The following is a 25349-nucleotide window of genomic DNA, read 5'->3' as shown; positions in this document are numbered from 1 at the left end:
GATGAAAGAATGCACTAAAAAAACCCACTAGATGTCAGTATGGAATCATGATTCACCATAAGACCAAACAGCCTCTGGAGAGCTTAGAGGCAGTCCGCCATTTTCCAATTGAAGACTTAAAAGACATTAATTGCAACATATAAAGCATATTATCAATCAGACCACCTTTCTGAGAGAAGGTGATGGAGAGTGTCTAAGTGAGAAACGTCCTGCTGTGGATCTTTAAGTCACAGTATCGTACGACTCTCCACAGCTGAGTGTCCCTGTTGCAGAGCTGGCCTGGCAGCCACCTGAGAGACCACCGCCTCAGACATTTCATGTCCTTTCAGATTGTGGATTTAAGTATTAACAGCAGCTACAATGAGTTTTTAAGTGATTAATGAAACAGTCTCAATTTAATCTGAAGGCCCCTACATAACGTTACGTAAGCAAACAAGACCATCAGTCCCTGGCTATTTCCTTTTTGTTATTCTAAATGCCTGTCCTCAAAATGACTTATGGTAGGCAGACTGGACAGGTGGAGAACTTTCTCTTTGACATGATATTTTGTGATGGGCAAGATCAGCAAAAACAAAAAGAAAATAATTTCCTGAAGAAAAAAAGAATGAATAAAAGGAACAGTGGTGGAGCACAGGCAGACCACCTTGTCACCTTGGTTGGTCATCGGAGAATCATCTTTCCAACAACTGGAGAGAATTGCAGGATTTGAAAAGATCCTAAACTGAACCTGAATTGACCTTCTTCCTCCTAGATAGGTATGTAATATGTAAATGTTATGTTTGAAATGCAATGCAAGACATGGTGTTACGTCAAAATACACTGCTCACAGAAAGTTAGGGATATTCGACTTTCAGGTGAAATATATGGAAAATGTAAAAAGTGAATGCTACAGTGATATTATATCATCAAAGTAGGGCATTTAAGTAGAAGCATGCAATGGTAGTTTCTTCATCTTAAACAATTTATTTGAAGAAAATCTACCAACAGTGGTAGGTATACCACAACAAAACATTTTCAGTGTCTCAATAAATTGGGATGTGGCCAAAGGACGTCCACTCCTCTCCTTTCTGTGACTCTTCCAGTCTCTGTATCACTGTTCCAACCTCCTGATGACACTCTGTGACCCTCTAAGCTCAGTGAACACCTCCGTCTGAGGACTTCCTGTTTGAAGCCTCCAGTGTTGAGGTGCTGCTGATCAACTGTTAGGTGTCGTCTTGGTCTCATGATGTCAGAATGTGAACAGCAGGATGAGGAGGACTGTTTAAATACCAATTCTAACTGAAGCAGGAAATGTATTGGTGGATTCATGGATCAAACCTGTTGTGAATGTTGCTGTTAAGCTTCTTGTTAGAGAACAGCAGCTGGTGCAGAAAGTACTGAGACACTGAACAGTTGGACATGTGGATTCAAAGGTTTAGAGAAGGTCACATTAAGTTCACCTGGAAAGGTTACAATGCATTTTAGGTTCATCCTGAAATTTCACCTGAAAGCTGAATATCCCTAACTTTTAGTGAGTAGTGTATGAATTTATGTTAGTACCAAAACACAGCAAGCTAACACTCTGGCTAACACCACAATCGATGCCATGCCATCGTCCCAACTGGCCATTTTCCTGAAACCACAATATTCCAAAAATGTGCTAATGCTTCAGATGCTGTGAACCCAGGACCACAGCGGACTAAGCAAGACAACATGGAGACTCTATGTTTATGTGGCAGAGGCCCGCCACACAAGCAGATCCGGGAACCTGCAACCCCGCAATGGACTCCATGGTGGGACGTCCAGGGCAGATGGGGTGTCGCGGTTTTGCTACCAAGCAGTCAGCCAGGTAGGAGCATGGGAGAAAGGTCCAATGGGGCCTTTTTTGTACTATTAGGATTTCAAATTAATGGGCTATCCGAACTCCTCGTAGTTGCTTTAAGTAACATTACATGATTTGTACTATTGTGTAAGACATTAGTTTTATGAAGGGGGAAATACTGATCCAGAACCTGTGCTGATTGTATCTGACAACTTACACTGTAGCCAAAGATGCTGCAGAGAAATGCTGGAGAATGGATGACTGTTGTCTGACCAGAAACACTTGTGTGTAATGATGTGTAATGATGTGTAACTGCCCCTAAAAACACAAATTGGGGTTCTACATTTCTCTTTGTATACAGATTAAACAAATGAGCCACGGCATGCTGGTCAGTGAGCATTAGTGGTGCTGGTAGATGTATTATTTTTTTATAAGGCTTGCTGTTTCCCCCTGCCTCCAAGTCTTTCTGCCAACCCAGGCTCCTCCTGATTGACAAGCACAAGACTGATATCAATCTTCTCATGTAACTCTCAGTAAGGAAGCGAATAACTCATTTCCAAAATTCAAGTATTCCTTTGACTTTGGAACGAAATGAAAAATTGATTTGAATTGATGTGAGCGCTTGCGAGACATTTGTTTAAAAGAGCACGGACACATCTTCACTGCTATGTTTAAATCTTTGTGTGAAAGGTTTACATTAGTACAGAAGGACCCTTGGCCTTCTTTCAATGCTCCAATCCAATCAATAGCTTGCAGTGTTCCACTAAACAATCAGCTGTAGGTGAAGCTACACCCAATCTCCCCTTGTGGCATCAGTGCTCAGAGCACATCAGTGCAAGGCTGACTTTCTCCAGTCCTCTGAATTTATTATCTAAAATTCAGCTGAAATTCATGCATTAAATTTTAAATTTAATTAATGAGCTGGTTCACTAAAACTTTTAATAGCCTGTCCGATAAGAGAAATGGTGCCGTGGGACCTTTATTAAAAGGAAGTTAAGGGATGGCTCCAACGGGGACAGTCAGACTCCAGGGAGCTGATAAACTGGGTGCTCCATTCTCCCTGCTTTCATTGCATTCAGAGTGGGGTCAGCCCACCGTCCATTCAGCCTCAATTATCCCATCAATAGGACTACAGGCTGAAAGCAATAGTGGAGCCCCATAAACTTTGCATCGGAGAAAACGTTCAGTGGTTATCAAAGGTAAATGAAATTGGATCAGAAGGTAGTGCACAGGTTCACTTGAGGAGACCACCATGAGGAGAATCAGTTCAAACTCTTAAAGGTGCAACACGTAGAAAATGGCCTCCTGCTCCAAAATGAAACAGGGGGCAGATTTTCACTTGCTCCTCCCCTTGAGCAATATCCTCAAAAATGTATAGTCATTGCCTCATCTCTCATTTGTCATTAATTTGCACTACAAAAATACATTTGAGGCCCCTTTATGCTGCACATAGAACATACTGTATATACAGATAATTACATTTAAACAGCATCAAATATAGAATATAAACAATATATATATATGTGGAGTTTCTTTGAGGCCATCAGTTGTGTTGTGCACAGGTAGAGCTGGTACACAGCTCTATACAGTGAACAGCCCTATTAGACCAATGTTCTAATCTACAGTATAGCAAGAACCACTCAACTAAGTAAAGAGAAACCACAGTCCATCATTACTTTAACACATGAGGGCCAATTTCAAGATTTCTTAAACTTTAAATGTTTCCTCAAGTGCAGTCGCAAAAAACCATCAAACGCTCCGATGAAACTGGCTCTCATGAGGACCGCCCAGGAAAGGAAGATCAAGAGTTACCTCTGCTGCAGAGGATAAGCTCATTAGAGTTTCCAGCCTCAGAGACCACAAATTAGCAGCACCTCATATTAGAGCCACATAAGTGCTTCACAGTTCAAGTCGCAGACACATCTCAACATCAAATGTTCAGAGCAGACTGAGGGAATCAGGGCGTCACGGTGGAGTTGCTGGAATTGAAGCCACCACTGGTGAAGAAGAAGAAGAGAAGTGCTTGGGCCAAGAAACACAAGGAATGGACATTAGACCAGTGGAGATCTGTAATCTGGTCTGAAGGGTCCAAATCTCAGATTTTTTGATGACTTCAATATTAACCTACAATGTAGATAATAATGAAAATAAAGACCCAAACTTGACAGGTACCAGGAGATATTTCTGTAGTACATTTTTTGAATTTACATCAGGACAGGAGCAACACAATAGTGATGATACTGCTGTCTTTGTCTTCACATTTAAAATCTGACAGCTGTGACTGTGTTTGAGCACCAAGTATCATTGCTGGAAAACAAAATCTGTCCTTACCAGAGTATTCCACTCCTTCTGCTCAGAGTGCAGTCCACCTGTCCAGAGCAGTAGCTTGATCTGGGTGATCTGGGTTAAAAAAACATGTAGCAACATTTGAAGGGGCTACAGCCACTGCATCTTGATCTTCATCTTGTTTTTCAGTACAGTTTGTGTCATTAGCTGCCCTAAATATTCAACATTATCTGAGGTAGCGCTATTTCTTCTTCGTCTTGTATAACATCTGATGCTGCTCATGTGGGGGTTCTTGAATCCTTAATTTTGAATTCCTGAATCGTTGGCTCTCTCTCTAATTAAAGAGTTTGGTCTAGACCTGCTCTTCATGGAAAGAGTCTTGAGATAACGCTGTTATGAATTAGATTTGACTTAAAGTTGCACTCAAAATGATTCAACCTCCACTGCAAATTAAGTGTACTGGAAAAATGTACAAACTTTCAGTTGTGTTCAATTAACAACTAAAACGAGAAAAATTGAATAGCTGAACACAACTAATATCACAGGCTTGTTTCTCCAAATTCAACACAGAATGTCACATTTAATGACGACTGCAGTCTCCAGATGATTCAACCCCCCCTGAACAGAATCCCTCATAAGAGCACTCATTTGTAAATCAGGTGTTGTCTCAAGTTCACCTGATGCAGCTAATCAAGGGTGTCATTAGTTTCATCAGGTGTGTGTGAGATAGAATATACCCAGACTGGTCAGGGGTTTGGTTGCATGCTATAAATATTGGAAAGTCAAGAGAATTGTCCAAAATGTTAAGAAAGGAGATCATTGCCTGCACAAACAAGGAAAAGGATACAGAAAGACAGCAAAGGCACTGAATGTTCCTAAAGATGCTGTTGGAAGCACAGTTCACAAGTTCAAAGCTAAAGGAGCACTGGCACCAGATTTCTGAGGAGGCAGGAGGCTGCAAAAGACCTGCAGCAAGACTTGGTGGCAGCAGACACTGAGGCTTCAGCTTCTACAGGAAGACATAGACCACTACTGACCCAAAAGCACAAGACAAGTCGGCTCTAATAAACGTGAAACCAGATAAATAAGCCACAGAAGGTTTGGGATTCTGTTCTGTGGAGCGATGAAACAAAACTGGATCAGCAGTATGTCTGGAGGAGGAAGAATGAGGCAGACACTGAAAAGAACACCCTGCCTACAGTGAAGCATGGTGGTACCTCGATGATGCTCTGGGGCTGCTTTGCTTCTTCTGGCTCTGGAAACCTGCAGCGTTTGGAGGACAACATGGATTCAATCAGTATCAAGAAATCTGAGGAGAAAACATCATGCTGTCTGTGAGGAAGCTGAAGTTTGGGTGTTATTGGACCTTCCAACAGGACAATGATCCCAAACATACCTCAAAGTCCACCAAGGTTTGGCTTCAGAAAAAGTCCTGGAAGATACCAGAGTGGCCGTCACAGTCACCTGACTAGAAAATCTCTGGTGGGATGTGAAGAATGCAGTTGCAGCCACTATTGCAAACCCAAGAACATCAGAGAGCTGGAGACTGTTGGCCATGAGGAATGGGTTAACATTCCTCAGGAACGCTGTCAGAACCTGGTCATAACAGCAAAGGGTGCTCTGCTGAGTACTGAAGATGGTTCTCAAGAAGGAGTTGAATAATTTTGAGACGGCAGTAGTGTTTATTGTGTTTATTTAGGAGAAACCACTTGTAATATCAGCTGTGTTGAGCTACATCAATTGCTCTGTTTAAATTCTTCATTGAACGTGAATTTTTGCCAATACACCTCATTTGCACTGCGGGTTCAATCATTCTGAGTGCAATATACATGTTTTTATTGGCTGAGCAGTACAGTCTTTGATGGATGTGTAAAAATGGCAGAGTGCCCCTTTAACTCAGAGACAAAAGGTAAATTCTTGGGAATTCCTACAAGTATAAATACATACAGGTGTGTGTGTGTGTGTGTGAGATGTAACAGTGAGTCCCTCTTTACTTTGAGTTCACAGGGCTAAATTGATATTCATGAAAACAGAAATGATGAAACACAGTATCAGAAGAGTGTTTGACTCTTTGCTTTTATTCAGGTAGCAGCATCAGTCAGACCTGTCCTACTTACACACTGCAGCTCCTCCCAGCCCTGCAAAGCCACGAACACATTCAGAGCAGAGTCAAACTTCACACACACACACACGCACACACACACACACACACACACACACACACACACACACGAACATACATGTTCAATCACACACTGTGCATTCACACGCCTGCATAACTGCACTGAGCTCTTCTGCAGCTTTCCTGTATACATATATATATATAGAGAGAGAGAGAGTGAGAGAGAGAGTGAGAGAGAGAGACAGATACAGAGAGAGAAACAAAGAAAAAGAGTGAGATATTGAGAGAGAGAGAGAGAGAGAGAGAAGGAGAAAAAGGGAGAAGCTCCTTGTTTAACAACAGTATATATTGGCGGAACGACCAGACTGAAATGTCAGCTGCTGGTATCATTACATGATGAAGTGTCACATTTCATCAGCCTCCACACAAACTACATCAACTGTCTCTGAGGTTCTTGTCAGAAATCACACGCTACAATAACAAAGAAACACCCCCTACACTCTCAAAGTGCTACACTTAACTAATAAAAAAAAAAAAAAAAACAATTCACGTGAAATGTCTTGACAAAAGAATTCGGAGTAGTGTTGCCATCATAACATCTGATCTGTATCAGCAGTTTGCTCCTCGGTTGTCACGGAGGAGAGTTTGTTGACATGCAAGCTTTTAGGACTCCTCATCCATGCTGGCTTCAGGGACGAAAGCTCGTACTTAACCTTGGAAACAGAACTTCGGCAAAGCAATCGCAACTCAAGGTCTACTTGTTTGGTTTTTTTTTTTTCTCCAGAGTTTTCCATTGTATCACCCTGCTTGCGTGTGAAATGTTTTCTCGGCCACGAAAGTGAGAGGAGACGTGCCTGAACTGACGTCTGAACGTTCGAACCACTTCTGGAAAAAGGTCGTTGAGATGCACTATAGCCACACTGTCTGTCCCTCTGGTTTTTTTTTTTTTTCCTCCTCCCCAGTGTAACTACGTCAGGAAGCAATCTGTGGAAGTGGACTTCACCTGGGATAACAGCGTCTCAAGATACGCAGCCATCTCTCCCTCCCAGCACATTAAAGCGAAAGGAAAGAAAGTGATTCCAGCCCCTGAATAAGACTCCTTGATCTCTTCCTTGTAATCCATAAATGCAATTATCCATGAGTTTGTGTTTGTTTAATTCGGAGAGTTTCTCCTGAATTCCATCTTTTTTTCCCCCCCTTCTCTCTGTTCTACATTGTGAACTACTCCATCCAGAGTTATAGATCACACTGAAGTCGTTACAGCACCGTTTAATTTGGTTTGTAAACTTGTACTATTTCAGTTTGCTGCTTCCTTGCTGTATCTTTATTTTATCTATTTATAGATTTTCTTATTTTGGGAGGGGGTGTGTTCTGTTTCATCACATGCACATCAGGATTGCCACAACCGGCGACGATGTGCGGCAACGCAAACAGAAGGCACACAGCTGCACCATTATAATGTTGTTAAACTTAGAGGCCAGAGTGAGAAAGAAAGACTGAGAGATAGATAGAGTGTCTGCTACTCGCTTCCTACCGCAAGTGGTTGATTTTCACAGACTTTCAGAGTGGAAGCTCCTCTTCCTGCCCTCCTCAGATCCCTCCTGAGCCCTCCCTGCTCCACACACCAGGACTGTAAGCCCGCCGATAAATAATACTGATTGTTGGGAGGAAAAGCAAACAGTGAGCTCGGTGATTGGGGCTTGGCCTCACGCTGCTCAGTCTGGTGGGGCGGCAGCTTCACAAACCGACAGCGAGACTTCCCCAGGTGTTTGCGCAGACCGCACTGACCTCAATTTAACATACAGACGCACACACGAAAAAAAAAAAAAAACCCACATTGCTCTGGCTGCCGTTAAGATTATGGAGTTGTAACAAAACACTGGAAACAATCTCTAGCAGCACGCTCAGGCTGATATGGAGATACCCTGAATATCAACAGCTCGGACGACCTCCATCCTTGCACTTAACTTCCCTCGTCATAGGAGGAGGAGGAGGATTTATTCTGATCTGTATCAGCTATCAAACAAATTAAGCAGCAGCAGATGGTTGGCTGGCTCTCTGCTCGCCTCAGTATCGGAGTGTGTGTGTCACTCGTCACAATGAGATGTTCGAAATCTGTGTGGACATGTTTACTGCTTTGTCTTATCTTGCCGCCGGGTGATGATTTGCATTTCAGTTGGGGAATACCGTCAGTCAAACTGCTGCTGCTTTTTGTTGGCACTTGGAAGGCGTGCAAACACAATGCAAGCCCACGACGTTTCACATTTTCAACTCTCCTTAAGCTTTTCGCTAAGCGCCATCCTGGAGAAACACACACACACACACACACACACACCATCATCCTTTTGATCTACCTGCATGTACACACACACACACATATAGACACCCACACACACACACACAAATGTTACACGCAGCCCACAATTCTGTCACTGGTCTTACGAATACAGTAAGTCTTGAATGTCTGCTTTTCTGTGCCTGCTGTCTGTTAGATTTCAGGGCCAGAGCTGAGGGCCCACATAGCTGGGGCCGGGCCCTCACAGTCACTCATGTCTTCTTTCACAGCTTTTACATCCTGGCAGAAGTGATCTCCTTTCGGATTATCTCCTCCGTCCACAGTAGAGGACAAAATATGGATATACAGACCCTTGTAGCGCCACACTGAGGGTCAGTCATTCTAACAAGGTCTGAGGGACTTGAGTCTCAAAGTATCCAAATGGCCCCGCATGGACTGTCTGTTTCCCGTGCCCCCCTCCTCCCTGGGCCCCAGAGTGTGTCAGTAGTTCGGAGCTGCAGGTGTGAGGGTCAGCAGTGGTGGCTAGCTGTTATTCTCAGCTGTCATGTATTTTAGGGCGGCGAAGCCGTAGCGTCGCGACATGTTCTGCTGGAACTCCTCCTTCAGCGTCTTGAGGCAGACCCGGTACTGCTTGTTGGAGCGGAACTTTGTGATGTCGAAGCTGGGTGCGTGAGGCATGTGGATCATGTAGGCGTTGGGCAGTACCACAAACTCATACTCCTGTAGAGAGAGGACAGAAAGAAGTTTGAGTCTGGGCAGCTCACTACTAAACCACCTCACAACACCTCATAAAAAGTTGCTTTGGTTGTTTTTGTAGCTAAAAAAAAAATCTGTTAACACATGTGATATATTATCCACACATCCAGCGGACACAGAGTAGCTACTTTTATGTCTGCCAACTCCTGAGAAAAACATCAGCAGCCGGTTGAGGCCGGCTGTTTTATTTGACTGTAAAGCTAACTTTAACTTCTATATTATAACCACTTTGTTTCAAATGAAACTATGTACTTATCAAGAGACCTGGGAGCAGTGCCACATTCATTCCTATGAAAGTGGCACATAAAGCAAAAAAGTAATAAAATTCCCTGGATCTTCTGCATATGTGGGGCCCACAGAGCTAGCACACTAGCATCCTAGCATTTCTGTTAACCCCACCTACCAACCCTTTGGTCTTGGGCTCGTTCACATGAGCAGCACTCCATTACGCCTAAGAAAATAACTCTAGATTTGGCTATGAGGGAATTTTACAAACACTTGTGGGATATTTGAGTCGTTGTACTGGGAAGTTGATGTACCTCAAAAAAAAAAACATATACACTGTTTTAAAGACATTTCTCTCACAATGCAAGTCTAGGGAAGGAAGTCTTTTTGGGCCCAATGGCGTCACATGGTGGCGCTTGAAGTTGTAAGTCCATAGTTTGGACACATGTTTGCTCCAAAGCTCAGCAAAGTTCCTGTATCCAGTTCTCCTTATACATGCATACAACTCACCATTTTGTTTAGTTGCACTGCTTGTGTTTATGCCACATCGACACGTTGTAAAAGAGTGATGTTTCATTCAGTTAAAACGTGACACTAATACTAATAGCAGAAACTGAGACCTTCCATAGACCGCTTTAATAAAAAGAGAACAGAATGCTATCATGTATGAACATACGACAAAACACAGTTTTCCATTCAAACATCGCCATATTACTAAATACTGCAACAATCATTGAACAGTTGCTTCCATGGTACCCTTCTTTTTTTTTTCTCTATGGCAAACGGCAAGCAAAGATGGCTGCAGCACACAAACTATGGTCATGTGAAATGTGACAGAACTTTTATGCTCTCATCATTTGCAAACAATGGCAATTATACAACAAGGAACTGACTGTCAGTGTAATCAGAAATGTGCTAAAACAGTTCATACTGATATTTTACTGCTACACTGTAACTATCCTGAAGGGTACAACCCGTTTCTACAAATGTTCTAGAAATGGCAATGTTGGTTGGGCCACTTGGTCCAATACTGAAACATCTGAGCTGTAATGGGGTGTTCGCAGGACCCAAGAGCAGCACAGGTGATGAAAGAGCAGATGACTTTCTGATGGCTGGGTAGATGGGAGGAAACAGAACCAACCTACTGCTGAACCTTAAATAGGCAGGTGATTGCAAGTGAGTGCGGCTGGGGAACCAGGTGAGGGTGACTGCCACTGATTGGAAGGCGTGGCCAGGTAAGTAGGTCAGAGAGTGGAAGATTACCAGCAGCAGCAGACTGTGACATGAGCAACTATTAGATGGCTGGCCTTCTTAATGTGTTTCAGACCATCAGTTGTGGTGTGCAGAAGTAAGGTTGGTAAACAGCCCTATTCAACATTGTTCTAATCCTTATTATGGCAAGAACCACTCAACTAAGTAAAGAGAAATGACAGTCCATCATTATCTTAAGACACGAAGGCCAGTCAATCCGGAAAATCTCAAGAACTTTGAATGTTTCCTTAAGTGCAGTCACGAAAACCATCAAACGCTCTGATGAAACTGGCTCTCATAGAGCTTCACAGAGTTCAAGTAGCAGACACATGTCAGCGTCAGCTGTTCAGAGGAGACTGTGGGAATCAGGCCTTCATGGTCGAAAGAAGCAACAAGAAGAAGAGAATTGCTTGAAACCATCTGGTTTGCACTTAGTGGGACCATCATTTGTTCTTCAACAGGACAATGAGCCCAAACACTCCTCCAGACTGTGAAGGACTATTTAACAAAGAGGGAGAGTGATGGAGGGCTGCGTCAGATGACCTGGCCTCCACTATCACCTGACCTAAACCCAATTAAGATGGAATGAGTTGGACAGCAGAGTGAACGAAAAGCAGCCAACAAGTGCTCAGCACCTCTGAGGACTCCTTCAAGACTGCTGGAAAACCATCCAGGTGACGACCTCATGACGCTGACTGAGAGAACGCCAAGAGTGAGCGAAGCTGTTGCTACTGTGAAGAATCTACAATATAAAATATATTCTGATTTGTTTAAAGAGCAACTTGCAGGTTGATTTTTTTCTTTACCTTCATACTTTAACCTTGTCTTTGGATTTAATATGCTTTACAAGATATAAAGGCAGAAATTCAGAAGCTTCCGCGAAGCTCCTAAAACACTCTTTTTTCCAACAACGCTTCATATGACCGCTGGTAGTCGTGGTAGTGAGTCTGAGCGGTTGTGTTACAGTGAGTTGCTGTGTTTTCAGTAGGTCTTTATTGCATTTCACCATATATAACATTATGGTAAATGATTGTGGAGTCCATACTTTTCCTATAGCAGGAAAAAGAAAACTGCCAGCTTTCTTGCCTGGGTGCGTTCTGTGCAGGAGATAATTTGTGGCGCTCATTCAGGACCGGAGAATTACCCTCTCGACGACATAACGGAGTTTAGGAGGAGATTTGGAAACAGAGATCATGTAAGACTGAAAGCTGCTGCTTCAGCACACACAGCAGCTTCTCCGGGAGCAGCAGCTTCTGGTTCTGCCGCCGCACCAGGAGGTGATCACGGAACCGTCAGAGACTCAGTTCAGCCAAAATGTGCACTGTTCACTGAAAGTCTGGTTTTCTAACTTTTGCTTACTTCCAAATTTGTCAGCACAATGATTCAGTAATGAGAAGCAACACGTGACTAACTGTAGGAACTGTGGTCAGGCAGCGATCTCTCCCTTCTCTCCCTCCCCTCTGGAGTTATAGCACGCAGAGGATATATATAGATAGACATATCCAGGCTGCGTTATTGATCTATAATCTAATTCTGATCATCATCCAGACGCCTGTCCAGTCCCCCACTGGATCTCCTCATACCACAACTCAGTGTCTCCTCTCTGAGCGTCAGTCCTTCTAACCCTCATCTGTTCCTGATCTCTTGGACGCCCCACAGGCTCAGAATTACACAGCTTTTGTTCATCGTAGTTATATGAATAAACACTCAGATCTATCTGTCAGAATTAGCTTCAGATCTATTGTTTGAATCTACTGTTTTTTCAGACGCAGAAGTAAAATTCTCTCACAACGACGACTCCAAGAGTCACTTTAGGGACTATGAATATATTCTTGTGAAAATCTAGTTCCTAGATCATTTCCCTACACAGTGATTGGATGGAGTCTCTAACCTGCGAGCTGCTCTTAAACACTTTTTGTTTACTCCATAATTCCATATGTGCTCCTTCATAGTTTCGATGTCTTCAATATTAATCTACAACGTCAAAGAGTAATAAAAACAAAGAAAAAACCATTGAATGAGAAGGTGTGTCCAAACTTTTGACTGGTACATTTGATTATACGAAACATTTTCCATCAGTCATCTTTATTGTAGAACCAACAGAAATCAGGAGCCAAGGCTGCCAGCAATAACAATTTACTTTGACATGATTAGTGAGGCTGTTTCTATCGAGGGCTTTTTCATTATAAGTTGGCATTTCATTGAATAGGTTCTTGCAAAGATAGACACTGTGTGCTTCATCCAAACCTGACCTAAGACAGCTTAATTAAGCCTTAATAATAAAGCCTAATCATAGCTAGATTAGATGGATTGCCGTATAGCTGTACAACAGCAATACAAGTGTGATGCACAGAACTGATTTCTTGATTTCAAAAATGCGGCCACGATGAAGTACTATACAGAGCACTAAGATATTAAGGAGACAGTGTAGACGGGGAGAGAGAAAGTCAAATTAGAGCAAGTACATGTGGATACGTTACCTGTGCGTCTAGCTCCATGATGTGGGCAACCTTGTTCCAACCGAAGCCCACAAAGCGGCGGTCATACTCAGGACTGTCTCTTCGCACCATGACGTAGGGCTCAAAGTCAGCTTCCCACTGCACCCTGTAGGGCGTGGTGGCTGTCCGCCATTTGGCAAAGTTAGTTGGCGCATGGCCTTTAGTCCATACATGGTACCTGGCAGGAGAGAACGAAAGGTTTTATCAGACTGTTGTAGACAGGAGTGTGAACTATGTTCCTACATCCAGTCTGTCTGAAAGGAAAGGCGATTTATAGTTTCTAAAATACTGGGAGGCGTTTTGATTGCGACCTCTGTCTGTATAGTAGAAGGTCTTAAAAGTCTAGACTTTATTTATAGAGTGTTTGTTTACCTCACACTGTAGACCAAATCATCATTTTCTTTCTGTGCCATCTTCTTTTCCCCACCAACCGCCAAGATAAAAGAGGTATTTACTGACTGCAAATTCTAAGCAGGCGAAGCAAAGTCAATGTGACTGAAGGAAGCAGGACTGCTGCAAGGGCTGCACACAGGAGGAAAATAAACATCTCTGCTCTCCAGCCGTACAGAACAATGTTACCGGCATGTTGCTGCCTCAACTCCACAGTGGGTGGTATGAGTGGGCCTGTCTGTTATCTGCCACTGTGATACTGACGCCAATAAAAAACCACAGCTTTTAATTGAGATATGTAGCTAGAATGGGTATTGATTCCCCCTATTTGTATTGAGATACAGTAAAACTCATATTAAAGGGTCATTTCACCAAAAAAAACAACATTTTTTTTACTTCATTCAATAGGTGGTGCCCGTGGCAGCTCTGAATCACTACTGCTAATTATGCGTGACGTGTGTCGACTAAACCCTGTTCCTTTGTGCATAGGAACTAGTGGTGTGACGGATTGTAGTTGATAAGTAATCCATATCTTTCCCTAAACAACAATTCCCTAAATCTCTCTGCAGAGTTGCAGTGTGAAAAGATACTGAGAAGACACATGCATGCTATGTTTTACTCTAAAGTGCAATTGCGTGATTTGACTGAGAAAAACACACATTAGTGAATTCATGAGAAACACAGTCAGCCCAGTCACAATCACACCTCTACTGATCAGCCAAACGGGACAGCACTGAGTGCACGGCTGCGCTGTGCAATGAGGAAACGGTGAGTCCGTCCGATAGGAGCAAAAAAATTGGCGTCAGTTTTCTTTGTTCCACGTTCCAAGTTTGCCTTTCACACAGTGACGGTATCGGGTAGCTCTCCTGCTGTAAACGCCAGGCAGATTATCATATGATGGAGGTTCCTGCCTCAGCGCTGTAGGCAGACTCTGTCCAGACTGGACTCTGGTAAAAATCTGTGAGAAACATATTTCAGTTTCCTTATTTGTTTCTTTCACTTCCTTCAGTTTTTCTTTTTGAATTGAACTGCTTTGGTTTTGCAAATATACTGAACTCATTGATTCTCTGCCTTCAACTGAAGTGAAAAGAAGATTTTTCTTTTTGTTTTTTGTTTTATTTTGCTTTGGGAAGGAAAAACCTGACTGGACTTTTGAAGTTCATGGGGAGGAACTGTCTTTTTATGTCTTGTGTTCGCCTTGAATGAATCAAATCACATTTGATTGCATTGAAAATACTGCTGTAGTGGTGTTCAAAGTTCAAGTTAATGAGCTGGGGTTTTTTTTTATGGTGCACTTCTTGAGTCCTGTGTAGCGTTTGACCATCTAAACTAAAAAATACTGACTCACAAACCTTGACGAAGTATTGTTAGTGTAACAGGGTTGAAATTGTACAGGTTTACAGGTTTTGTGACCTGTTAATACCTGTACTGTCACTTTAATAGGTCGCTCTCTCTTTGACGCCAATGCAGCGACACTCAGTCTGCGCTGCCCTAACTGAGAGGAGGTTTGGATTCTTTTTCTTGTCACAGTTGTAACATTTATATTGTTGTGGGACGACGCAAATGAAGCAGTATGCAATTATGAATGTTAGTCTTAAGATTCACTGTGAGCATGCGGCTGTGTCATTTGAATATAACCCTTGGACACGTTTCCCAGTGTGCTACAGGGTTTCCCGTATGGATGACCCCACGTGTATGGAAGAGACTGTTCTATTCTGTCTGTTCACTGTTCACCTAAATATTTATGCTTTTTACATTTAGCTTGTGTAATGTGTAATCGAATGCATTGAGAATTTATGCACGATTTAAAACATTTTCATGCTGTTATACTAAACACTCTCTCTTAATATGAGCTACAGTATACTAGTCATGTACTGTATGCAAAAAGTAAATGAATACACGTTACATGAGGCTCTGCCCTAACTGGCAGCCCAAGCTTCTGGTCACACCGTTACAAACGGATCAATCCAGGATGATCAAATTGCAAATGGCAACTTATCTATGGTTTAGCTCAGGTCTGCTTTGCTTTCTTTCTTCTTTCACTTTTATTGGTGACGTGGAAACAGGCATTTTCCTTTTAAAATTGTATTTAAACACTGGATATCTTGAATGTTGTTTTCATTTAAGACCACAGTTGAGAAGTAATTACGACGATGATTTAGTGTTTCACTAAAAAATGATAAAATGGCAATTCAGTCAGATTATAGCATGAGTTCCTTTTGCGCTGTTTAAAATATAGCTTTGTTTTAATTAGTGATAACAACATTATTTTAAATGCTGATTGTCTTTTAGTGTTTTATCCTTTGCAAGTGAGCCTCTCTCAGTGAGCCTCTCTGTGGAATAAGTAAAGATCTGGGCTAATGAATACAAAAATAGATGAATCGATATAATTGCTTTAGTTTAGACAACTTCTGTCACGGACAAGGAAATTGAAAGAGCTGCTGTCGCGTTTTGCTGAAGGAAAATCTAAAGACTTTTGGAACATTGCTCGTTATAGAAACCTAAAGGTTGTTTACCTGAAAGTGAAGAGAGTGCCCATGTCTAGCTGAGAGAGCAGCTCAGCCTTGGACTTTGGGTAAGACAGACGATACCTCAGTGTCTCAAAGGCTGGAACCACAAGAGCTTTCTTGGTGTTGGCCATGTCCAGCTGCACCACTGACTTTCTACAAACAAATACAGATTATATCTGATTACATACTGCATATTACTACATGCATGCATGTACGATAGTTTATATAAGAAAAGAAATTCTGATATAAAGATACAAGTAGCCTAAGATACCAGAAACACTGCCAACTTAGCAGGTTTCCATCAGAATTTTTTTCTCCTCTTACCTGAGGTACTCATAGAGGCCGTACATGGGCAGGAAGTCGATGTCTGATAGGAACATGTAGGGTGTGTTGACATGTCGCATGGCCACATTTCGTAGCAGGTTGACAGGATAAAACTGCCCCTCTTTGTAGACTATGTGGTAACCGACGTTCCCACGGCTCATCAGCACCTCGGAGCCCTGAGCGTAGCGCAGGAACTGCTGGGCCTCGGCATCGGACAGGTAAAGGGCCAGGCTGATGGGGCCTTCCCAGTGCTTACAGATGGCCTCCAACATCTGGAGCCTGCAGAGAGCGGGACGCAGGGTTGGGTGACATAAGAAAAATGTATTACTGCACGACGCTATACATTGGAACAAAGGCCCCCCAAGATGCGAGATAAGTTTAAAAATTAATAACTTTGTTGAACATGATAACAACTACATGACAGTTACCATTATCGTAATATGTGCAAACAAAATGGTAACTTCAGTGAACAAGATAATTTGTGTGAATAAGATAATAACTCCTGGGGAAAAGATAATGATTGTGGGACCATGATGATAACTTAGATTCCATGCCAACGTTAGTTAACTTAAAATTTTTGGATACACAAAAATATAGATATGTCAGTTAGCATTAAAAAAAAAAGGTATTGAGGTTCAACAACAGTCCAACCAATAGCTGTCCAGAAACATTCGAATATTAAATATCCCATGCAGTGTGGGTTTGCCACATTATGAAGCAGGGTGTCCTTCTAAGACGTGATGGTTATGTTCTAGTAACTGCTATCTAATTCATCTTGCAGAATCTGGACGATTTTTAGCAAAGTATTGAGCCCCTGCAGCTGTTTGCAACCGATTTGGTTTGTCTGTGACTTTAAAAAGTGAGACATGATGCAACATAACTATTACAATTAGCCACTGTTGTCCAGAATTTAAATAGCTTTTTGTGAAGATATGGAATAATGAGTTACTCAACCTTGGACTTGAGATGCACATGGTGTACTGATGTTTTATATTTGTTACATTAAGAAAAGATTGAGACAGACAGCCTTAGCAGGAGACTTGGCTTTGCTTTGAGGAGTTGAACTTAGAAATCATGTTGGTCAGGCTGGCCTCTGCTCAGTGTCACTTACTCTGAATATACAGCAGACATGTGCTTTAAAGTGGTGTCTTTCACTTTACTGTGCTTGATATCTTTCAGTTTATTTCAAGTACTGAGTTCAATTCTTGATTTGTAACACCAAGGTTTGTCAGTCTCCCCCTTCCAGTTCCTCTGCACTTCCCACTACGGTAATTCTATAATTCATATCGCATTCTATCTGAAGGTGAGGTTGTGCTATTTGCTGCATGTCTGACACAATTTTTGGACCTGGAATACGCCTACACTTCCCTCCACAGAGCCACCATGGGCCTCATTAAAACAAGCCAAATTCTGAAGCAAACTAGCAGCCCTAAGAGAGGGCGATGTTTTTTCCACACATGCTCCACACTAATAATATATTGCTGAACATAAGACATAACATACTGACAGTGTTAAAACAGGACTAGAATGTTGTTTGTCCTGAGGGTGATGACTTCAAAAACGGCTGTGTACAACCCCTTTAAAAAAGAAAGAAACCTTGGCTGGATCCTACCCTCCCTCATAGTTACAGAACTATTTTTAAGCTACCTTTTATCTCTTAAGTTTTTAGAAAAATACACGGCCAAGAAATTCCTTTCAACAGCGGGAAACAACATTTCTGAAAAATTTCTATCCGGCTTTCAAAAGCATCACAACACCGTCCTACTCAGGGTTACTAATGACCTTTGACACAATCAGTCACAGCATTCTGTTAGACAGGTTGAAGCACTAGGTAGAAATATCTGGCTCAGCTTATATATAGTTCTCTTCACACCTGTTAAACAAGAAGTTCTGTGTCCCCGTATAGCTATATTTCATCTTTTGTTATTGTCAAGTATGGCGTCCCTCTCGTCAGTTTTGGGACCACTCTTATTTTCACTACATGTTCCCCTGGGGACGCATTATGCTATACGAATGGTGTTTCCTTTTGTTGTTATGCTGATGACAAGCAGCTCTACCTGCCCATTAGAGGCAGTGATCCTGGCACGCTGAGTTCACTAGATGACTGCCTAGAGTATGTGATGTAAAAAACTTGTCACAAATTTTTCTGCAGCTTAAGTCAAGCAAAACAGAAATCGTTGTAATTAGCTCCTGGCACATAAGAAAACAAATCCTGCCATCTGTTGGCTCCCTGAGCCTGTTGAAGAAGAATCTTGGCATTTAATTTGACAGTGATTTAAGCTTTGAGCAGCACACAACAAAACTTGTTTTCATCTTAACAGAGATATTTTTAAAATACGATCTATTTTATGTTTCAAGAACAAGCAGACCATTTTACATGCCTTCATCTCATCGCACCTCGATATTGCAGCAGCCGCTTCACCTGCCTCAACCAAACTCTATTAATCACCTCCAGACTTACAGAACTCAGCCGCCAAGATTTTAAAAGGATCCAAGATAGCTGACAACATCACGCCTCTGTCAGACTCCTTGCATTGGCTCCTGGCATGTTTTAGAACTTATTTTAAGATTTTACACTGTTGACTTTTAAGGCTCTTAATGGGCTCTCTCCATACTATATATCTGACCTCTCAGTCACATCTGAGCCTGTCCCCTCTCCACTGCACCACTTTCATTTGCACCAAAACAGGTGAAATTGATTCACAATCGCTTATGCTTCCTAACTGGACAGATTGATATCCCTGAAGTTTAATTGACTTGGTGTTACTGTGCACTGTGATCACTAAGTGTTCCCTTCATCCAATGTTAAGGTTGGGGTATGTTTGAAAGTAGTTAATATAAAATGTTGTCTAGCTGTTTCAAACAGGAACCACAGTTAAGTAGAATATTGAACAGGACTTGTACAGTAGCACCTTACTCAAGTGAAGGTGCTACTGGTTAAAGCAACAAAATAAAGAAAACAAGCATATTTGAAAATAAATTGGAACTTGTTCTTAGCAGTGAGAACATTAAATAAAAGTATCCCATTGAGGAGTAGAGGATACATAAAACTACTGACTACATGTAATGTTTAAATCTAGGAGGAAATGGATGTTGAATTTGCTTATAATCACCTTGCTCACTATTAATAATCAAACAAAACACCCACATTAGCATATAAATGGCAGATTAATTGTTTGAAGGTAAAATCCTTGAATAATATTTGTATCCGTCAATATTCCCCATTGTGTCTCAGCAGGGTGTTGACAGAACACCGACAACCATTCATTCTGCTTCGTATCTTCTAAATAACCCTTGTCACATGAAATATAAACCTGATTAGTTGTCCATGTACACTCCAGCATTCACGTGTGTGCTTGTATGAAAAAGACCTTGGATAGGAACAGTGTCTGCGCAGAGAAATTCAACATAAGTAACAGCAGCACCATGAAGAGCATTTTGGTTCCAATTGAACTACACCACTTCCTCTCTGCGCTCCATACGCTCCCCAGTAATAGCAATATGATGAGGCTTACTATTGGGGATGAAAACATGCACAGTTTCTCCTCAAAACTATTTATGGTGAGCGGCTCATCTACTTCAAAGGTCGTGAGGTATTTATGTCATGAATGACAGAAAACAAACACAGGAGTCTCCTGCGTAACTATCATTATATCAGTATAATAATTCAATCATTTCGTCAGTTAGAATTATCCATTAGCTATGATAGATGGATCTAAATGAGACAATACCAATGTGCAAATTTGTAAACAACTGTGACCAAATCCTGCACCATAGTTGCTAAATTCACCCAAAAGTGACCAAAACTGTTTTTGGCTTCAGCTCACTTCAGCAGTGGAAAGGCTCTGAGACTGGATGTTTCTTAATAAAAAGTTCCTTGGGAGTCATAGGTAAGTTCATTACGTTGTTTTTATCTCCACATGCATGTGCCTTTTGATGTTTTCTCAAGAACCAGGCGTGCCGCAGACTGAGCTTTGTTGATCTGGGTGTGGACCAGTACCTGTCCATTGAGAGCTGGGCCACTAGAGTGACGTCAGTGTTGTCAGAGCTGGGTTCGTGCTCGTAATGGAGGAAGTAGAGGTGTGTTCGGTGGACGGTGAATCGCTCTCGACGAAACTCGTAGCAAGGATCATCTTCATCTAGCTCAGACAAAGTCTTCTGCAGCTGCAGGGAGAGAGGAGATGGAAACCAACAGTAAGACATTTTATGGACCAGAAAGTTAAGCACTGAAAGTTATGCTGCATCAGAGTCTGCAAGTGACTTTCTGTCTGGAAGACTTCCCTCTGCACCTTGATCAAAAAAGGTTTGAAACAAACATATTGCAAATGATTAAGATATACCAGTGTACCAAGTAAATGGTCTGGATCTGTGCAGAGCTTTTATCCAAAGCACTTTTCTGGCTCATACCGGCTTAACCATCAGGAGCAATTTGGTGTCCTCAAGGACACATGTTGGAAGATCTAAGTGTAAATGCAAAAATGCCAAAATCCATCCATCTTCGCTCATCTGGGGCTGGGTTCCAGTGGCAGCGGGCTAAACGAGGAATCGCAAACTTCCCTCTCCCTAGCAACATTTTCCAGCTTCTCCTGTGGGATCCTGAGGCATTCGAAGTTCTAAGCCAGGATCTCCTCCCGGTTGGACGTGCCCAGGAAACAAACCGCATGGCCTATAAACTAAATGACAAAATATGTTTTCTAATACTGTGCCACTACACTATTACATAAGTGATTAACTGCTCCTGGCTGATCTACGGTCAGAGGAAAATGGAATGGACAAAATGTGACGGTGGCCGGCCAAGCAAAATTAGAGACTGTTGTGCCCAAATCTTTACAGAGATCTGCTTCCATCACAACATTCCAGATCAAGCAATTGCTTTGGACCGGTGGACCATGTTTTGAGCCAACGCAATGCAAGGCGCAGGTGGGACGAGTGGAGGAGGACTCTGTAATTAACTCAATGAGGCTTGGTGTTTAAATGCAGTTAATGTTGATGGACAATATTTTGACCGTGGGCAGTGTTTCCCAAACTTTTAATATGAAGATGAAGACCAAATTATCAACACTGTCTTGTAGCTGCCGTTTACATTCTTCCAGGTGCAAATAAAAAAAAAATGCACTACAGACTTACTCCCTGAGTGCATACGTCTATATGTGTGCATGTACATAAATAACTGTATGCTTTATGTTTTATTTAATTTCTTATTTTAGCACTACATACCACACACCTAGGCCTCTAATCCTATATAAGTTAATGTAGCCCCAAGCTGTTACAATTTCATGCAAATAAAAAGCACTTTTCCAGTTAATTCTCCCTGATAAATTCTAGTCAGCTTTGTAGTGAGATGTCACACGCAAACGGTTATACTGGATTTGCTTAGTGCAAAACTGGAGCCTTCTGCACTGTGTGTGCATACTGTAAAAGTGATGTGTAAGTAAATAGAGCAACACAACAATGAAAGTATGAATGGATGTCAGCATTCTATCCTCAGGTCTCTGTAATTTGATTTTCTATTCAAGTGAAGATGGAAATGCTGAAGTTTAACAAAGCAATCATTTTGCTTTGGGGAGCAGCAGAAAGACGTAGCAGAAGGGCTGTCAGCACAGGAATGTGCTGTTTGTGGTGCCGGTTTGCTTCAAACCGTGTGATTAGTAGAGCTGCAGTGAGTGACTGGGCTGCAGTGGCACTGTGGCCCTGAAGTAGCTCGATCTGCAATGTGCCGCTGGAGCCGATCCCTCAGTGACTTCATTAGTCTAATCATCACTTTAATGGGATTAAAATCGCTGCTCAAACTCTGAAAAATTGAGTGAGCAAACTATTTCCTGAGTTAAGGACACATTAGAATTGAGTGCTGGAGAAAAGGTCTGGCACACCATGATGGAAAATTATGATGTGATTGACTGACCACAGAGCTGACACTTAAGTAATTCCACAGGCACATAGTGGCTGGTCCTGTAAAAAACTCCTGACTGTGATGACCTTCAGCAGGTTGAAGGCTCAGGGGATGCGAAGCATCAGCCGTCTGAATGATACAACACCAAAAGTGGGTCTATGCAGTGTGCTGGAGACGTACAGTTGTGTGTCACAACCTTGCTAAACTTCAAATGAACGAGGTGATACAACACATGACCCGAGCAAGTCTTAAGTCAGAGTGTTTCCACCTGTTCTGAATGGACACACTGGAGGGCAGACTGGAGTAAGTAAGTTAAGTCGTAGCCTTCCACTGACTCCATTCCAGTGCATACCCAATCCCTCTCTAGAAATGTGTGATTAGTTTTCATGGTGTTACACTTAGTTGTACATTGGAGTGTGTGTCTCTAATATGGGTATATTTGAACTAACCCTAAATTTGCCTCAAGTGCACATGTGCTACTGAAGCATCCATCCATTCAGTCCACAATTGTCTGACTGACACTAATTATGCTGTTACTGTCCTCAGAACCAGATATTCTTTCAGCTGCTCAGCTCCTGAGCTAAAAAACTGTGGCCAGACAAACTGTTACAATGTCGATGGGGAAAAAAGTTTTTCAAGCAGACTCGAAGGGGAAAAGAAGCAAACAGAAAGCTTTTTAGTCACGCTAGTACAGCAGCTCTAGGGAAGGCAGTGGTGGTCTATTGGTTGGTTGACTACTTATGTCGAGAGTGAAATACTGTGACAATTATTGAATGATTTTCCATGAAATTTTGAATCACAATTATGATCCTAAGAGAACGAATCCTTCAAATTTTTAAGGCGCAAGATAAAAGCCAGAGTATTGCCAAATTCTGAATTTCTTTAATACTTTGACCAATTATCTGCAGAACTAATGACATTCTTATTAGCATCAGCTGCACCTTGTTTTTAGTGTTAATTAGCAAATATCATTATGGCTGTAGGTGACAAAAGAAAATCTTGGTCGACTGAAATTCTACCTATGTTTCAACCGACTGATTGTTCAATGAGGAGGATTATTCCACTGCTTTGCTAATTCACTCATCGCACTGTCAATACACACGTTTTCTTCTTCTACTTCATGTTCCTTTTCTTGAGCTGGCTTCGTTGGGGTACAAACGGACAAGTGGACAATTATTCCACCACTATGTTAATTCATTCACTGCACAGAGAAGACAGAATGTGTATTTTGACAGTGCAGTAAATGAAGAAGTGTATCAGTGGAATAATCGTCTGTCCGTCTCTAGCAAGACAATGAACACAGGAAGACATGCAGAAGATTTATTCTACAGCTAGGCTAAGAAATCATTTGTGTGTTTTCTTCTTCTGGTGTGTGTTCCTCTAACGAAAGCTTGCCAGCCAATGAGAATTTTATTCAGACAGGGGCATGTTGACTAACTAAGTGACCAACCTACCAGAACACATAGGCCCTAATCATCATGCTGACATGCTAAACTAAAATTGGGTTTATGCTTCTTACCAGGGGCAAACAGCAGCCTGGTCCTCGATATCAATGGCTTAAGTTCTGAGTTGTAGTTCAGCACTGGTTTTCAATAGTCTTCAGAAACAATCTACACTAACATTGGAAGGCAACCGCAGGTCATTTCTCCCATCAGCCATCAGACTCTTCAACAGCAGCATCACTGGCTGATGTTAATACACTGAGGAACAGTCCATAGTCACTACATGGTTGCTAATTGGCACTGTTTTTCGCTCATCATCTCATACACCCCTCCATACTGAACAGTTATGTTCATAGTGTAAATATTTATTTATTCTCATTACAATATATATTTATTTACTGTTGCTTATTTTCTACGGTTGTTTTCTTTATTTCTTTTTTCTATTACTGCTTGTCTTGCCCCTGCCTGTGTTGCTGCTGTAACATGTAAATTTCCCCCTATGGGGGATCAATAAAGTAAAAGTCTAAGTCAATGTCCGCATTAAATACATACATTAAAATGAGTAAGGGATAAGTGGATGTCTAGAAATGCTTCAAAAAACCACTGGTGGAATGGATTAGTGCTTTCAACCACTGGAGTGTACTATCCATACTGGAACACAAAATAGGCAATCACAGGTAGACCCAAAGGTGACAAAACAGAGCAGTACCCACTAAGATCGAAAAAAGGCTGTTTTCATCAAAAATTGTTAACCCAACTGCATTTCTCATAGATAATGGCAGCAAAGAACAATTGTTGTTGTTTGACAATTGCCCTACAAGGAAACAACAAAGCCATTTTTCTGCTGCTTTGGGATTTCCCTGTGCATGGTAAACTACAAGGTCATGCTTTTGTGAGATCAGGTGTCGTCTTAAAGGTCTATGGTGGGCAGGCAGTGTGCGTATATTGTTCCCCTTGTTATCTAGGTCCCTTCAAAGTGTTGTTTCCACCAAGATGGAAAACGAAGCATCATACTCACAGACAGACACTCGCAGACTTGGACGTGGAGTCTAAATTTACTGCAGTACCCGCAACTAATCATGACAGTTTTACACATTTAAGTTCTTTGTAAAGAGAATGGTAGAGTTGTTAAAACACACACAACATGTGAAGCAGCAGTTTAAGTACAGTTAAAAACAGGTCCATACTCTAGACTCAGTTGGCTTTTGTTTGGGACAAATGTCATTCCAAGTAGGATGTACAAGAAAGAATTGACAGTTCTCTCCTCAGAAAACATGGACTCATTCTACATCTAACGAGACAAACAATCCAAACCTACCAAAATCTTTGTCTTGGTAATTCACAGAGATACACAGTGAAGCTGTAGATTCATGCTTAATTTTATAGCTGTGATGCCTGCTTTAAACAGTTATGGGGACTGGGGGGATTCATTAAGCTGTGAGTGTCTGCCATGATTTGCTGACTGGTTCTGCTTCCAGCTGCATTCTCAGTTGATAACTGATTTTGTAAGAAAACACCAACAACAGAGTGCATACTAGTATACAGAGATTTCCCTGAT

General features: G+C 41.8%; 1 protein-coding gene across 1 annotated transcript in view; it reads right to left on the bottom strand.

Moving 5' to 3' along the window:
• Positions 1–8467: 8467 nt before the first annotated feature.
• Positions 8468–25349, bottom strand: part of large1 (LARGE xylosyl- and glucuronyltransferase 1) — an 85308-nt gene continuing 68426 nt past the window's right edge. Inside the window, exons 11-15 of the mRNA XM_070853662.1 lie at positions 20460–20623; positions 16460–16738; positions 16142–16288; positions 13218–13413; positions 8468–9225 (exon numbers count right to left, since the gene is read on the bottom strand). Of these exons, the coding sequence (XP_070709763.1) occupies positions 9028–9225; positions 13218–13413; positions 16142–16288; positions 16460–16738; positions 20460–20623 (984 nt within the window). The 3' untranslated portion in view covers positions 8468–9027. The remainder of the gene's footprint in view (positions 9226–13217; positions 13414–16141; positions 16289–16459; positions 16739–20459; positions 20624–25349) is intronic.

The sequence above is a fragment of the Pempheris klunzingeri genome, chromosome 22 (assembly GCF_042242105.1).
Source record: "Pempheris klunzingeri isolate RE-2024b chromosome 22, fPemKlu1.hap1, whole genome shotgun sequence".
Lineage (NCBI taxonomy): Eukaryota > Metazoa > Chordata > Actinopteri > Acropomatiformes > Pempheridae > Pempheris > Pempheris klunzingeri.
Note: the sequence above shows the minus strand (reverse complement) of the source record. Positions and strands in the feature narration are given on the sequence as shown.